Raw genomic sequence first — 18176 nt, forward strand, 5'->3', positions numbered from 1 at the left:
CTGCCGGGTCACTGACCGAAGTCCTTGAGAAGTTTATTGTTGGTGTCTGAAAGATCTGCATGTTATATAAAATGTTATTTTTTTCTCCCAACCTCATTCCATTTTTTGTTGGTGTTGGGTTTTTTTGTTTGTTTGTTTTTTGTCAATGTTCTTGGAAACTCAGCCCAAGGAAACTGTCGTAGGGTTGAAGGCAAAGGTTGGCCTCTAGCCAAAGTACAGCACCAGTGCTGATTCAACAGCTGCAGGTGAAGGCTGTGACTCCACTTAGATCTCTAACCACTTCCGGTTAAGAACACAGCACTCGGTAGGACCTTCTCAGGTGCAAAGCGGAAAGAGCGCGGCTAGTGCAAGGATCAGGTAGCACCTGCTCCAGCTAGCACTTATTAATGATTTAACAAGGGCAACCACACAGGGCAAGGCTGCTTATCCCTGCCCTCGTTTTTCTCACTAGCAAACCCAGAGTGCATCCAAGATGGACGGGTCCAGCATAGAGGCGGAGGAGGAGGACGGCACCTTCACCAACATTTCCCTTGCAGACGACACAGGTAAGGGAGAACCTGCTGGTTGCTGAAACATACACTCCAGCCACGGCTCAGCAGTTTTTAAAAAATATAAATTTTATTACTTTTATTATAATGGAAAAACACACCCATTGTAGAAAACTTGAAAAAAAATATAGCTGCAAAAATAAGACAAAAAGTTTTTAAGAGCTATTTTTTCTTTTTTTCCTTTCCGATTGACTATTTAAAAAGTTCCTGTGGTTGTATTGCATGTACTTTGCAAAATAAATCAACACATGAAAATATAAAATATTTTATTTCCTAAAAGCACAGGAAACATGACTTCAAAGTTGTTACTAAAACAACCTGTGATGTTATCATCTTTTGTTCAAGTAGAGTCAATTTCTTCTCTGTTCTGTGAAGTAATTTTATCCTTTTATCATTTCTGAAGAATGAACTGGAATACGTTGTAATTTACTTTAAGAATTGTTTCAGAAAATGTCAGGTTTTTAAGCAAGGACAAAGTTTGCTGAATTGAACGCGAGAAGGACAAAAGCAGGGGTTGAGGAGGGCAGTAGTCCTAAACTGCTGACGGAAGGATCGCTGTCCCTGAGGAATTAACCATGCTGAATTGTACAGTGTTAACTGGAAACACTTCAAACCTAGAAGCACCCACAACTTGGGTGTGTGTGTGTGTGTGTGTGCGCGCGCGCTTGGCACTGTTTTGTATCCACTTCCTTCAGCACATCCCTAGGAAGAAGCCAGGGCTGCCGCTAAGCAATGGGGGTGGCTGATTTTGATGAACAGAGAGCAGGGCATGAATATTTAACATCAATTGTTTTTTCATACAGCCACGCTTCTCCACTTGCTCCCTAAATGCCCAGATTCAAAAAGCCTCTTTCTACAGCCTGGCCAGACAAATAGCACAGCCGCCAGCCAGCCGGTGCTAAGCTCCCCCGCCTGGCACCGCATAAACATGCTGGGGGCTTTGGAAAGCAAAGAGGAGCACTTTCCGCTTTTGTGCGGGAAGGAGAGAGACAAGGTTCTGGGGCTGCTGGAGCTATGGGATACCCTCGGCCTTAACATGATCCCACCAGGGCGGTTTAGAAAATGACAGAAAGCGGCGAGGGAAGGAAACAAAGCCCAAGGGAAGCCTGTTTCTGAGCGTCTGGCAGGAGCCCTGCGTGCGCGCGTGGGCAGGTGCGGTTCCCACGCAGTGCGTGAGCTCCGAATCCGCCCCCGCCAGGATTCTTGCTCCATTGTTACGCAGCTGAGCCTTCCTGAAAGGGGGACGCATGGTGTGGCTGGGCAACGGACAGCTCTGGAACCACGCTCGGCCCAGTCCGGGGCTCGCTTGAGCCCTGCCATCCGCGTCTCCTCTCCGTCTTCTGCCGCCTCCCTCACACATGCAGCGCGGACAACGGCAGAGGAGGACGGGGGACTTGAACTCAGGCCCCGTCTACTGCCAGCACCTGTCGGGGTTGCTTGTTAAGTGAGCCTGAGGCCGTGGGCAGAAAGGCTGAATGAGCTGGGACGGGGTAAGCAGTCCCCCTGGGCTGGCAGGGACAGTGGTGGCAGCCTAGTGACGGTGCCCGTGGCTCCTGCTCGCACTCGCCACTTCCTCATGCTGAGTGAGACGACTCACAGACTCTTAGGGCACAAAAGGACCTTACGGAATGATGGTCTGGCATGGTGACCAGTGGTGGGCCCAGGGACTAGTGCTGATGTGTGCCCTTTCAGCATCCCGAGAGGTTAAATAGAAATTGTTCATTTACTCATAACAGCAATGAACTGAAACATCATATGTTTGGCTTTTGGAGATAACTGTATAAATTTGATGTGGTAGCACTGGTTTGCGTTGCTAATAAGAGATTCTTGGTCTTTGGTGAATAAAACTAGGAAAAGTATTAGGAAATTAATGCAGCTTGTTTAATAGACATCATGGAATCTAGGCTAGAGCAAAGCATTAAAAAAGTATTGCTTGTATTATAAAAAGTTTAGTTCGACTTCTTTTCTTTTTGTTCTATATTATATATTCTATATAGTGAATATTTAGGTATATAATATATATTAAATATGTAAATACATATGCATATACACACACATATAAAAAAGAAGCCCAGAAAAGTTAAGTGACTTGCCCAAGATACACCCTGGCTAGCTAGCTCAGTGTTGTATTTGAAACGGCTAGGTACAGAGGCTATCGTATAAGGATAATTCATTTTTATTTCTGAACACACAGTCAGGCCTCAAGTGCCCTGATGCTGATTCCCAGTGTGGGTGTCTCTACCCCTGCCCACCCAAACCCACCCTGCATCATCACACTGCTTCTTTTCCTATTCAGAGGATAGCAAGAGAAAAGAGAAGAAAATATTAGCTAACTCCGAGGAAAGGTTTGTTTGGGAAGAGGACTGAGGGCATTAAACTTCAGCGTATTTCAGGGTTAATTTATTAAGGCGACCCCACGTCCTGTGAGTCTGGAGGCATGTGAATTGGCAGGAGCAGCACTTAGTTCCTCAAATCGCAGCCTGACCTGTGGTGGCGCAGTGGATAAAGCGTTGACCTGGAACACTGAGGTCACCGGTTCAAAACCCTGGGCTTGCCCGGTCAAGGCATATATGGGAGTTGATGCTTCCTGCCCCCCCCCTCATTCCAACTCTCTCTCCTCTCTAAAAAAAATGAATAAGTAAATAAAAATTTTAAAAAAATCGCAAACCAGTTGTGCTCCATGAATTCATTTGTAGGTTAGTTGTATGGATTTCAGATCAGATACCTGCATAGAAACAAGGTTGTATATGATAGGATTCTTGACCAGCTTTTACCCCCCGATGCCCAGTCTGTGTGCCAAGGTGCCCTAGGGAAGTAAAGCAAACCAATGGGGACTCTGCGGGGCGCCTCCACCTCTGTGAGATGCTGGGAATGAACAGCTACACGCTGTCCACAGTTTCACGTTAGATGAGCTACATTTCTGTCAGTGCCATCTCTTTCCATGCTGGGTTTTCTGTGGTTGCTATGATCAAGTCAATGTAGATAGAACGGTGAATGACAGTATCAATTTGAGAAGACGGGAGAATCTGTGAAATGCTTAAGAGGCACATATGTCCCACCATTATGTAATTGTGTGTGTGTTTTTTTAAGAATGAAATAAAAAAATTGACATCTCTTTCAGTTCAGGTGTAGTATTTTTTCAAGCGCTTACTAAGTTTGAAGGATACAAATACTTGTATTAAGACGTTTGGACCTAAATATGATACTTCCTTCATGGAACTGTTTGGTATTTCTCTGGGCTTTGGAGTATTGTGAAAAAATGACTTAGACGTAAGGGCGCTGGGGAGTCTCCAGTCTAAGCGGCGCTGCAGCTGGACTGGTCTCCCTTCCGGGTGGGAGACATGGGGCAGAGCAAACATTTGATCGTATTGGTCTCTCTTTCCTTCCTGTGTTTCAGCTCTCCTGGCTCTGATGCTACCACGCTGCTCGGCTTCTCTCTTCATTCTCTTCCTTCAAGTGTTTCCCTAAGAGTCTGCCCTTGGCCTACTTTTCTTCTCTCCAGACACAGGCTCGGGATGATCTCATCGACACCTGCGAGTTCCATTCTCTCTGCCCATGCTGCAGACCAAGGACTCTGAGACTGGGCTTGCAAATTCAACACCCGCAGGGCCAGGCAGTGTATTTGTGGGACAGAGGCAATAGCATATCATCATTTATTTCATTCAGTTTTTTCAGTTTATTGGGTTTTCTGTCATGTGTCTTTTAAAAAAATTTTTTTTAACTTTAATGAAGGACACAACATGAGACATACCCTCTTAACTGTTTTTAAGTGTACAATACAGTATTGTTAACTATAGTCACAATGTTGTACATCAGACCTCTAGAATGTCTTCATTTTACACACCTGAAATTTCACTGTTCCTTCCCTTCCAATCAGCATCTGCAACTACCATTCTATTCTTTGCTTCTGTGAGTCTATTTTAGATAACTCATATCTCATATAAGTGAAATCATACACTATTTATCCTTCTGTGACAGGCTTATTTCACTTAATAAAATGTCCCCAAGGTTCATGTTGTGGCATCTTGCAGGGTTTCTTTCTTTTTTAAGTCATAATAAGATTCCACGTGTATATATATCACATTTTTATCCATTCATATGCTGATGGATATTTAGGTTGTTTCCACGTCTTAGCTATTATGCATGGTTCTGCAATGAACACGGGAGTGCCAATATTTCTTTAAGATCTTGATTTCAATTCTTTTGGATAAATATCCAGAAGTAGGATTGCTAGATCATATGGTAATTCTATTTTTAAAATTTTGAGGAAACTCTGTACTGTTTTACATTCCCACCAATAGTGCAGAAGGCTTCCACTTTCTCTACATCCTCAAGAGCACTTGCTGACTTTGTTTTTTTGATGGCTATCTAACAGGTGTGAGGTGCTACCTCATTATGGTTTTGATTTACATTTCCCTGGTGATTAGTGACATTGAGCATCTTTGCACCTACGTGTTGGCTATTTGTATGTCTTCCTTGATGACATACAAAGATGTCTTCTATCTTTAACTGAGCTCTTAGTGCTTTTGGGACTGAGTTGTAGGAGTTGCTTATATATTTTGGAAAGTGCCCTTACCAGATATATGATTTACAAAAACTTTCTCCCATTTTGTTGGGTGCATTTTCACTCTCCCATTTTGTTGGGTGCATTTTCACTCTGTTGACTCTTTGCTTTATTGTGCAGAAGCATTTTAGTTTGATGTAGTCTCAGTTATCCATTTTTTTGCTCCTGTTGCCCATACTTTTGGTGGCATGTCCACAAACCAGCATCATGAAGCTTTTTCTCTATTTTTCCTTCTAGGAGTTTTACAGCTCTGGTCTTTCATTTAAGCCTTTAATTCATTTTGAGTTGTTTTTTGTGTATGATGTAAAATAAGAGTCCAATTTTATTCCTTTGCATGTGGATATTCAGTTTTCCCAACACTTTATTGAAGAGACTGTCCTTTCTCCACTGTGCAGTCTTGGCACACTTGCTAAAGACTAGTGACCAACATATGCATAGGCACAGATTTCTTTTTGGGCTCTCTATTCGGTTCCATTGGTGTATATGTGTCCGTCTTATTCCAGTACCATGATTTTTAAATTACTCTAGTTTTGTAATATATTTTTATTACACTGGAATTAGGAAGTGTGATGCCTGTAGCTTTGTTCTCCCCCCCCCCCAATTTTTTTGTTTGAATATTTGGTGTCTTTTGTGGTTTCATCCAAATTTTATAGTTGTTCTTTTTTTTCTGTAAAAAAATGCCATTGGGATTTTGATAGGAATTGCATTGACTCTCTAGATTGCTCTGGGTAGTATGGACATTTTAACAATATTAAAGACTTGTAAAATGAAAACTAGAAAACATTGACGGAAGACATTAAAAGTGATACAAACAAATGGTAAGTCGTTATGTATCTTCTGAATAGGGCAGCAATTGCTTTGAATATAGTTTATTTCACAATGGTATCTCAAATTTAATTCTTTAACCAGGATACACTTTGTCTGCATATCAGATATATGGGAACTTTCCTCATTTCTCACAGCCATTTTTCTTGAAACACACAGTCATCTTGGACTAGATTTTATTTTCTATTTTTCATTGAGATAAGGGAACAAGAAAAGTTTACTTTCCTTTTAACTCTGCTATAAGAAAGGCAACAGAGAAAGTGGTTAGGATAAAATGGCAACAAATGCTTAGTCTCGCTTTGGGCCAGGGGTCCAGCCTGGTGAAGACTAAGGCTCCACAGAGAGCATGCGCCCTGCTCAGAGAGCTGGGCTGCTTCCCGTTTCTAGCTGACTGTTGCCATGGAAAAATGGAAAATGCAAAGAAGCAGAATTTTCAACAGCTACTAGAAATACAGAATTTTTTTGTGTGTGTGACTTCCTTATGGTTCCATGTTTTTGATTCTGAGTTAAAAACAGTATCACAAAGGTCCATACAAAACGCACCTGCAGGATAGATGAGACTGCAAAAGAAACTATTTTCAGACTTCTGCTTTTGAATCTTTCTCCTCAGAGTTTCTGATTCATTAAGCCTGTCAGACACCTAGATATATTCCAAGTCACAAATGAACCCGTCTTCCCCACCCCTACCTCCAAATCTGCTCCTACACCTGATTCATAATTTTAATGAATGGTCCATCATTCAGCCATTTCCTTAAGCTAGAAATTCGTATGTCATCATCCCAGTCTCATCACTCACCATCCAATCAGTCACTGATTTCTATTGACTTGACCTTGAAAATGTTTCTCCAGTACCTCTGCCCTCTCTAACCTTACCACCCGCTCCCTGATTAAGGTTCTCAGTTTCCCCACATAACTCACAGCGTCCACCTCCTAATGGGTCTTCCTATTTCCATTCTTATCCTTCCCACTGACCATATCGCTCCCTCTCCTTGCAGGGAACAATCAGTGCCTCTCTTCTTCTGATGGACGAAGTCTAAGACACTTAGCATGGTGTTTAAAGTGTTCCTCTTCTGGGTTTGACCTCTCTCTTCAGTGTCCTTTTTTGCCTCACAGTTTGGGATTGGTAGGAAACAATGTTCCAACTACATGCTGTCTATTTCATGCCTCTGACTTTGTTCACACTGCTCTCTTTGTCTGAAATAACACCACTCACCCTGCTCTCACCTGGCTAATTCTTACCCTGTAAGAACTCACTCAGGCATCACCTCCTCCAAGAAGCCTCCCTTGACCTTTCCCAATTCCCTCTCCTTCCTGAAACTGCAAGCTTCTCTCTACCTGTATTTTTTCACAGCATATTATACTTGATGTATATGTGTCCTACCCAACAGACTGTGAGCTGTGAGGGGTCACAGCTGGGTTTTTAATGCCTGTACTTCCAGCACCTAGCACATACTAGACACTCAGCACTTTTTTTTTCAAACAATTGTACCCGAGTTTGTGTGTATATGGGGGTGAGAGCCAGTTAGGCTGGCCGTCCCCTAGCTGGGAATTTACTCCCTAGCATCAGCTGTCCTATATTAATTCTACTTTTTAGAGTCTCCCTCCTCTTTCTGCTGCTGCTTTAATTTAGTTGTGCTTTCAGAAAACATTTATTGAGTGCATACTGCCACATGCCAAGACTTAAGATATTGAAGAACTGACTCAGGACAATGTGGCAGGAAGGGCCTTCCTTAACTTTGGAGTCAGAAATGGTTGAATTTGAATCTGTTAGACTTTGAGCAAGTCGTATTGCATCTCGAAGCCTGTGTCTCCTCCGTCGCAACGTGATCTAACAACATGTCCCGGTGTTGCTTTGGAGGGTAAATGGAATTATAAAGGAGGCTTCTTGAACCAGCCTGTGTACAGTGAGTGTTCATTCAGCACATTAGTTCCTCCTTGGCCCCCTTCAAGGAGCTCACACAAAAGTTTCTTTAAAGGCTCGAGATTTGTTCACATCAGTTGTCATGGTAACTGCAGTGTCCTGTGGACACTGTTGACATCCTCCTGATAAGAAGCCTTGCAGAAGGAGGGGGAGGTGGATGTGAAGAAACTCTTTAAACAAGAGCGTGGATCTTTTCTGATGAAAATAATGCAGCTCCTCTTCTCCGCGGCCCTCACCTCTTCCCCGATGATGTTCTTCCCACGGCTGTGCTCCCTTATGCGCCCCCCGCAAAACCTCTCCCAAATAATATTCAGAGCTGCGTCTGCATCTGCTTTTGGCCTCAGCCAATTAGCCCACATTGTAAGGTTGTAATAAGCTTCCCAGAGAAGTGGCACCATTGTTGCGGGCTTTCATTTGATGCTGCTTCCTACCACTGCACAGAGAACAGAACAATGCCCCCTCATGCCCTGCTGAAGGCAGCCCGGGTTTGAAAAGCTTTCAGAAGGCCATCTGCCGTCCCCTTGGCCAAGCAGAAGATCAGACATGAGGCCCTGCATTAGTTAGCACTCCACGTAAAAGGTCTCAAGGGCCTGCGTTCCTTTTCATCGCAGCCTCGCTTATAATACAGGCAAAGAAGGAAATAGACTTGGGGCTGCCTGGCTGGGAGACACACTGAGCGCTAGCAGAAGTCTCGCCCATGCAACGGGAGCAGGCCTTTCTGTCCTGGCAGGAAATGGAGCCAGGATTTGCAGCCAGCACCAAGCTCCCTCGTGTCTGCTGCACCGCGCTGAGTGGCTTTGCCAGGTGACAACTGTACTGCTTGGGAGGATACAACGCTGACACCGATGAGAGTCCCCGAGTGAAGGGGTCATTCAATAAGTACACAAGGGTGAGGCGAGTGTCGTCAAGTGTGCTTATCAGGAACAGTGAAGGGCTCCCTAAGTCATCCCATTGTATGCCCCCCAGTGAATTTGGCCATGAATATTAACCTAAAAGATGATTCAGATGTTCTTAGGGATATCATAAAAGATCATCTCAAGTAGGGTAGAAAAAATTTTTTTTTTATTTCGGGGAAATTTAACAAACTACATTCATTGCTCCAGCCATGGTAGGAAGTTTCTGCAAATCTTAATTGGCATTTGGGAGCCATAGAAGCACAGATAATGGCACTGGTCGAGCAAAACGTCTGTTCCTGGAACCTGAAGATAATGTGGACAGTGACATTAGGAGCACCTCCCCTGGCCCAGCAAAATGCCTTAGAGACTTTAGCATCAGAGATTCAATAAGAGAAAGAGGAGATTAACTCTGCTTCTCAGTAGCTTCTGAGAGTAGGATGGCTCTAGGGTCACTAATGTATCACTTGAAATTGTAAGTGCTCTTTCTGTGAAAATATCTTCAATCAGAGGAAATCCACTTAACTGAAATAAATGATTTAGCATAATGCAAAATCTACTTTTAATAAACAGGCTTAAGAAATGCAGTGTTAGGGCAGCATCCACATGTGTACGGTAATCTAGAGTATTCTCTAATTTTCTCATCAAAGGATACATATCAATATTTTGATTCTTCCTTTAAAAGACAAACCACCCATCAGTCAGTTACCTTGTATCAGCAACATGTTTTATTCTGTGTTAGCCTATCCAAAAAAGAAAAAAGAGAGAGAATGTTTTGTGCTCAAGATATATGAAATCTTCATAAATATGCTAGTTTCTTTTTCTAGAGAAAAACCCAGAGATGACCCCAAAAGACAGGGGTGGATCTTGCTTATCTGCGCTCATGAACCAAGGCGGGCTGACCTTTTCCGAGTCCTCTTCCTGCTGAGAAAGGAGCCAGGTGGCTGTTTCCCAACACGGAGACCTGCATTTTATAAAAGCCTGAGTTGGACTGGGTCAGCTTTGGACACAGCTCCCTGTCACAGGCTTCTGTCTACCTAACTTGTTCAGAATTTGAGGGTCAGAGTCTAGTTTCCTTAGATACCCTTTGGGGTTCTCTTGAGAAACCCGTGGAAGATTCTCTGAGCCTTCCAGGGGAACCTGGAGTGGGCAGAGGAGGAGACCTCTAAAAGCACAGGGCACCCTGGGTGAGCCAGCTTCAGCTGTGCCTCTCAACCTTAGGGATAAAAGCATTAAATGACCCGAAAGCTATGAGTGACCCTACTGGAAATAACAAGTGCTCCCATCACAGAACCAGAGTTACTGGAACAGCTCCTCCAGAAAGACATGTTTTGCTGTCACTGATACTTTTCGCGTTCATTTTCAGTCCTCAGCGTTGGCAAGGGAAGGGACTCAGTGGTGGGTCTGGGAGAATAATGTCCACTCTCTGCTCTTCCGTACCAGTCGGGGATCTGGGCCTTCCCTTCACCAGCCTTCCCGGGATGCACACAGCCAATGGCTAACTCTTTTCAGCCCTTACCGGTTCCCTTCCCCATTCATTCATTCTTTCCTTGTTTCTCCTCACACACGTTTTCCATTGTCAGCTTTAAGGTTTTGGCTCGGAGAACTGGGCTGTGCGCATGCGTGGTTCTCTCCCTGCAGGTAGCACATCACTAAAAGCTGTTTGAAAGAGCCTGCATTTTAAAACACAGTTTTCCTTTCTTATCCCTCAGAATTTTCACTGCCTTTTCCCAGCAGACAAAAGACTTATTTGTTCACCCATGATATTTTGCTTTCAAGTTCATTCTTGGTGGCCAGATTAGTGGATTTTTCTAACGTTGCATTAACTCTTTATAGAAATATTTAGAAGAAAGTTTCCAATGATGTTTCTTATCCTTTTTTATTTTAGTATTTTAAATGGCTTGAACTTCATGACAGTAAATGAACCTCAATTTACATAGTGGGTTCCTGTCCCTTCTGCTTTCAAATAGTCTAAAAACAGAATTTCTGTCAACAAGATGTAACTGATGTTTGAGAGACTCGATCATGCTAGGCAGTGACAGTTGGCTCCTAAACACTAAATTTCTCAGCCAGTGCCTTTCTGTGAAACATTTCATGATTGCCCGAGGAGAGTCTATATTTCAAGGAATTTCTTGTTTCCAAGGAATTTATCATAGAACCACTTTTGTAGAATGTCTTTCTACTAACATAAACATTAATTCCTTTATTGGTCCATTTTGTAAGTTGAGACATCATCCTTTCTCCAAAATATGTAATCACTTGACTGTGAAAGGAATTTGGTAAATTCACAGCTCACTGATCACTTTTAAAAAGCAAACACTGTATGTGTAATATTTCTTTCATGTTCCAGTGACTACATCTGTAAGCATTTTGGTTTTTTTAAAACTTTTTTTGGAAGGCAGAAAACACTAAGCAGGTGTTGGAGAAAGATGACTAATCAGCTGTCACTCTAGTTTTCCTGTGTGTTCTCACCTCTGACGATGATTAGACACTCAGTTGGTTTCTTTAGAATTCCTACTGAACTCTTTGGGTACTTGATACTACCTAAAACATACCCCATCACTCTTCACAAATCAAACTACAAGAGTCACAAAATCAAATATTTGGAGTAAGCCCAATTTTACAAACTAGTCATGCATCTCTTTAGATGAATAACAATAATAACCAACATTTATAGAGAATGTATTACATACCAGTTGCAGTCTAAGAACTTCATGTTCATTATCCACTTCATCCTCATGAACATCATGGAATGAATATTATCCTGGTTTTTCAGACTGAACACTAGGACTCAGAAAGATTTAGTAACTTTTACAAATCAGAGTTGGAATTCAAGCCCAGCTCTGAGTGACTTCAATGCTGTTGTCAAATGACAATGCATCAGGATGGAAATTACTAGATAGATAGCATAACTGTATTATACTGACTAGGTAGAAGCAATAAGGTGCCTGCATTGCAGGTATTGAATAATGAAATATGATCCCCTAGTTATGTTATGAGGTCAGTGTTTCAAAAATGTAATCACAGAATCAGAGGGCAGGAAGAGCCCCAGAGGCTCAATGACAACACTGGAATATGTTCAGAGGAGAAAAGTAGAATATAAAATCGTACCTATGCTGTGATTACAACCATTTGAGAATAATTTATGTATATGAACTAGGATGGGAGAACTTGGAAAACTGTATTTATTAGTGTGAAGGGATAATAGGATAATAGGTTATTATATTTTCATGTTATATTTATAAAATAATTTTTAAAAAAAAATAAGATGAACATTAGTTTTTCCAATATGTAGAAGCAAGATATGAATCCTCACATTGAGTGCTGATTTTGAGAGGCACGTGAAAACCCCAGTGCTAAGATTAGGGACATCTGTCAAAATTGCACGACTGCTTTTTGCAGCTTCTGTGCTGCATGCAAAAAGTTGTCTTAGAAAAATAAAGTGCATAAAGTGGCAAATTCAGTTATAGGACACACAAGACACAGGAGGAGGAGGGCAGGAGATAAAAGAAACTATCAGGGCCACCCTTCAGCACAGGCATATCTTGTTTATTTTAATTTTTATTTTGAAACAATCTCAACTACTGAAAATTTGCAAGTACACCAAGAAGGATTCCTTTTTTTTCCCTAAAAACTTGAGATTTACTTGCCAAACCAATGCCCTGTCACCCCTTAGACACTTTAGTGCATATTTCTCACAAGCCAGGACTTTCTCCTTCATAAGCACAATACACCTGACACACTGAGGAAAATGACATTTGTACATCACCATCATCTAACCTTCAAAGCGCACTGAAGTTTCACCGGTTGTCTTGACAATGTGTGTTAACAGCAAAAGCACTTGATTCAGGACCATACATGGCATTTCATTATGTCACTTTAGCTTCCTTCAAGCTGGAACAATTCTCCAGTCCTTACTTGACTTTCATGACCTGAATGCTTTTGAAGATTAGAGGATAGTTATTTTTTAAAATATTTCTCAATACATTGGCCAGAAAATCCCAGAAGCAAGGCTGTGCCCCTCGCACTGCACCCTATCAGTGGGACTCAATCTGTCTCTTCACTAGTGAGGTTACTTTGATGCCTTGATTATTTATGGCGATGGATTACTCCTTTTTCTTTTAATAATTAGGAAGTATTTGGGGGGGAGATATTTTGGGACTGTGTAAATATTCCATTTCACATCCAACCACTTATTTATTTCAGAATAGACTCATGGTTTCCTAATCCAGTGAGTGGGACATAATCCTTAGTCTGTCCTTAGAGAAGAAGACCAGAGCTACACAGCATCTGAAATCTTTTCTGTGTAGGATTTTAATCAGGTGTACCGAGATTCTACTCCTACTGCCTTGAATTACTAAAATGCTCACTTATACTGACTTCATTTCTTATTCTCTTGTAAATCAGCCTCCAAAAGAGAGATAGGGCAGGATGACCAACAGGGAAAAATGGAATATTTCTGTGTCCCTTCACACATTTAGCAAGCATGTGATGAGAGCTGACCATCTACTAGGCACTCCGCTCAGGCTGGGAGTGTAGAGCTTCTGCTCTGAGCCACAAGCTGGGCTCAAAGTGGCCTCCGCAGCTGATGGCCACCGGGCAGAGGCAGGCGGAAGGAGGGCCCCCGTGCTCTGACTACCACGTGGCTGGCCTCCCCAAAGCTGTGCACTTTCCAAGGACGGCATGTTTACACACCGAACATATCTTTCACATGGATCTCAAATTCAGAACTCAGGTTAGGAGTAGGACCTTAACTTCTACGTGTCAGCTAAGGCACCTTGACACAATGGTGATACACAGCAGAGCTGTCCTTGTCACTTCACTATGTACGACTTCCCATAACCCTTCCTCCTACATTTGTTTAGGGAGCAACACCATCCCATTTGGCCTCAGTTTCAGCCTTATGATAGAGGCAGATAATAAAGACAGCAGCATCTTTCATCGATTGTACCTCACGCCTTCTCTTTTTCTCCCTTTTCACTCATAACCTCCATGAGTCTTCTTTATCCACTCTATTCCTTCCCATCACGTCATTTTCCCAACCTCCTTGATTGCCCTCTGTGGCCTCATTTCTCCCGTGCACGCCTCACTGTCCCCCCTTCTCTCTTCCCTCTTTCACATCTCTGATGTCTTCAGTTCTCCTTCTTTTCTCTGCTCTCTGATCTCACAGCCTGACCTTCGCACTTCTTTGCTCCTATTTTACTGTTGCATTACAGGTTTGGAGACTAAGCAATACCTTTGCCAATCTAAGTTGAATACTTTTTTATTTTTACTTTTAGTTTTATTATTTTAACTATGCAGAAAGGAAGTCTTTGGCTCAGATAAATTTAAGTTTTAGCGTTTACAATTTGCACGTCACTGGACAATTAAACTCTTTGCTGCTAAGTCTTATTAGCTGTTCACATACAAATATTGCTGCTAAGACTAGTATTTCTTTTGTTAGTCACTTGTGAAGTATGCTTTTACCTTAGGTAGCACAGACATGGAATATCTACATAGTCTCAAAATACACACACCCCCTGGCCCGCCAAGTAATTGCTAATTATGGAAAGTAAAAGAAGTTAGACACCACCATAATCAAGACATCAAAGTGAACCTCACTAGTGAAGAGATAAACAGAGTATGTACCACTGATAGGGTGCTGTGAGCGGAACCCAGCACCACTTCTGTGATATTCTTACCAGCTATTGGTATTAAGAAATATTTTAAAAATAATAACTTCTATTATCTTTAAAAGCATCAAAGTCATGAAAGTCAAGTAAGGATTGAGGAATTGTTCCTGATCGAAGAAAGCTAAAGCCACATGACAAGTACTGGATTTTTTGCTCCAGAAGACGCACTTTTTCCCCCCAAAAGTGGAGGGGAAATGCCTATGTGTCTTATGGGAGAATGTTCATTTTTTTAGCTGCTGCAGGTTCCCAGACAACTAGAAGAGTATTTGAACATTACAGTCTCTTCTCATTTGTTAATAACAGTGCTAATGGTTGTTAATACTGCTGTTGAGTTTACATAGTTGAAATATTATTGTGGTATATTTTACTAAATATTTTAATATATCATTTGGTTCAAAATATTTTTTTTCTTATTTTCCTCCTTAAAACCCTAGGTGCACCGCCTGACCAGGCGGTGGCGCAGTGGATAGAGCGTCGGACTGGGATGAGGAAGGACCCAGGTTCGAGACCCTGAGGTCACCAGCTTGAGCGCGGGCTCATCTGGTTTGAGCAAAGCTCACCAGCTTGAGCCCAAGGTCGCTGGCTCCAGCAAGGGGTTACTTGGTCTGCTGAAGGCCCACGGTCAAGGCACATATGAGAAAGCAATCAATGAACAACTAAGGTGTCGCAACGCACAACGAAAAACTGATGATTGATGCTTCTCATCTCTCTTCGTTCCTGTCTGTCTGTCCCTGTCTATCCCTCTCTCTGACTCTCTGTCTCTGTAAAAAAAAAAATTAAATTAAATTAAAAACAAACAAACAAAACCCTAGGTGCACCTTATGGAGCGAAAAATATGGTAAATGCAACGTATGGTTCTGAACTGAATGCTTTTTCTGGAACAGACATTGTCAGGCAGCTGGTGAGAACCTTCCACGTGCTTTGAAGAATAGATGGGATAAATGCATAAATGTAGTCTCCCTCCTCTTGTCAGCTGTTTTGTGATTATGAAGGAGAAAATCCTTGTTTGTAGGAAATACGAACTAAAGATCCTGGGTGACAGGGCATTGGTTTGGCAACTCACTCTCAAATTATTCAGGGAAAAAAAAAATCCTTCTTGATATACTTGTAAATTTGGGATAGTTGAGATTGTTTCAAAACTAAAACTAAAACTAAATATGACTGTGCTGAAGGGTAATGTTTACAATTTACGCCTATGTCCTCTGCTGCCCTCCTTCTGTCTTGTGTGTCCTATAACTACATTTGCCACTTTCTGCACTTTATTTTTCTAAGACAATTTTTTTTGCATGCAGCACAGAAGCTGTAAAGGGCAGTAGTGTACGTAGTTTTGACAGATGTCCCTAATCTTAGCACTGGGGTTTTCACGTGCCTCTCAAAATCAGCACTCACCTTAGGATTCGTATCTTGCTTCCACATAGTAGAAAACTTATTTTGAATCAATTTCACCACTAGAGGTCACCAGTGTACCATCTCAAAGAGAAGACATAAACGTGATCAAGTCATTAGCCGTTTCCTACCTCTGCCCTTACAGGGCATTGTTCACCGTGTCTTCTAGTTTGTTCTGAGTATCTCCTGACAGGTGTCAGATATATGTTATGAGGGGACATCAGTTGTCACTCTAGATGATGTTGCATGTGTGTCTCATGTTCCGTAAGGGTGAAGGGCCACGACTCTAACCACAAGGAATATCACTTCTCACTGGGATGTAATTGGGGGGGGGGGGGGGGGGAGGAGAGAAGCATAAGATAATCTGAGAGAAAGTAGTGTGAGCTCTGAGGTGAGAAGACACTGTGGGAATCCAGACTCACCCTCTAATGTAGCTCAGACATGCCTGCTTTTTATGCAATAGGGAAAGTAAGGACCCAGAGCAGAACATTCATTCATTCAGGACATACATGTACTTGGCAGTGAGGCTACACTGATGAAGATCAGTTGGTGCCCCAAGGAACTTAAGCAATCAGGCATCGGAGATCTCTATCCAAATACAATTAGTGCTTCCGGAGCACCATGCAGGCCACTTTCCCTCAGATTTTCTTATACCATCTTCCCAACAGACATATATAAAAGAGCTGTGATTCTCATTTCTGGTCACCTGAAGCACAGCAAGGGCCAGTGGCTTTTAAAGTTGACGACACTTTTCTGAGGCTACGTTAACAGCAGGCTGCACATATTTTACATCAAATCCACAACGGAACCGCAGGGATACTTGCAAGAAAACGTTAAAAAGCTGAGCTGTCTTGTGGCCAATGATGCTTTTAAAAAATATTAAAATTTATTTTAATATAAAACTCTTGTATGAGAGAAGCAACACTCTAAGAAAAAAAAAATTAATACCCTGAGACATAAGATCTCTGAAGAAACTTCTGTACATGAAAAGGAGTGACTCCACAATATCTCTGAAGGCCGAATCAGTTTTCTTCCCAAAGGAATATTACATGATATTTTATTATAATATGCTTCATCTCGCACATAAAGAAAACCCGCAAATTCCAGAACTCACGATTGCATCATCAAGGACAAGCGGCAAGGAGTAAGGAGTTCCATGCTCCTTCCATAACCTGGAGAGCTATTTCTTCTACAGCTTTAATTTAAATTACTCGTCAGCGGTTACAGGACATACAGGCCAGGCTGTTCCCAGGCTTTTTCTTGTTTTCCGGCATCCTGGGAGGAGAAGGGAGGCTGCCCAGAGCTCTGCTTCAGGCTGGGGAAGCCTTGATGGGCTTTTGCTGGGATGAGTGTTACTAAGTACCCTGGAGGTGATTCATTGTAACCATTTGTTTTAAAACTAACCACAGACAGGCTTGTCCTTCTTTCTGAATGTTAAAGTTTCATGAGATAGTGAAAAACAAAGGGTGGTGTGGAGGGGGGGAGCTACAAACTATGATTTGGTTTATTTTTAAAACACTATTATCATTGTGCCATTGACTTCCGGTGCTGCTTCCGTCACCAGCTAGTGTAGTTCTTTTCTTTTTTATTTTACTTCTAGCCATCCCATCAACACTTTAGGAGACATTTTGTACCATTTCCCTTGAGATCATTGTATAAGGGAGGAAGAAAAAAAAAAAAACGGAAATTCGTTGCAAAACTAAAGATTATTCACAATGGTCCAAAACAACCAAACCATCAAAGGTTCACTCTTCAATATGGGGAACCACCCATTATCACTCATTATTATTATTTGAGAAATTCCTCAATGTTATTTTATACAATATTAGAGAAGCAGAATTAACTCTATTCCAATTCCTCACTTGAGGAAACGGGTCTATAGTAAAGTGACTCATCCCCCAACGGCTTATGGTTAATTTCAAATATTTGGACACTCTATTGCACTATCTAGCTCATAATAAACACTACAATAAATTGTCTAACTAGCAAACATATGAAGAATTGAACAAATACAGACTGAGCCAGAACGGGAACCCAGGTTTTCTCTTTTTCAAACCAATGCTTGTTCCACTTTTGATAGATCAGGGTTTTCCAAGTCAGTCATTTGCTTACCAACATCAAAGTTTTTGCTATGTTACATTAACCATTTAATTAACATTATTTTTTTAAAAAACCTTTCTTTGTTCTAGGCAACAGCATCTGCAAATTGAGAGCTGGTTATATTCATGTATATTTTGGGATACACTGATTAGACAAGACTTTGCCTAGAGAAAGAGAAACATCAAGATTGCATAATCATTCCTAATTATTTTCATTTTTGTCACAAAGTTCAAATCTTGATTCCATGGAGACCCTAATGTCCCTCTG

General features: G+C 41.8%; 1 protein-coding gene across 1 annotated transcript in view; it reads left to right on the forward strand.

Annotated features, from left to right (window-relative positions):
• Positions 1-357: 357 nt before the first annotated feature.
• The window catches only part of SCOC (short coiled-coil protein), a 30399-nt gene continuing 12580 nt past the window's right edge, over positions 358-18176 (forward strand). The window contains exon 1 of the mRNA XM_066385490.1: positions 358-545. Coding sequence (XP_066241587.1) covers positions 473-545 — 73 coding nt within the window. The 5' untranslated portion in view covers positions 358-472. The remainder of the gene's footprint in view (positions 546-18176) is intronic.

Source organism: Saccopteryx leptura, chromosome 1, assembly GCF_036850995.1.
Source record: "Saccopteryx leptura isolate mSacLep1 chromosome 1, mSacLep1_pri_phased_curated, whole genome shotgun sequence".
In the NCBI taxonomy this organism is placed as follows: domain Eukaryota; kingdom Metazoa; phylum Chordata; class Mammalia; order Chiroptera; family Emballonuridae; genus Saccopteryx; species Saccopteryx leptura.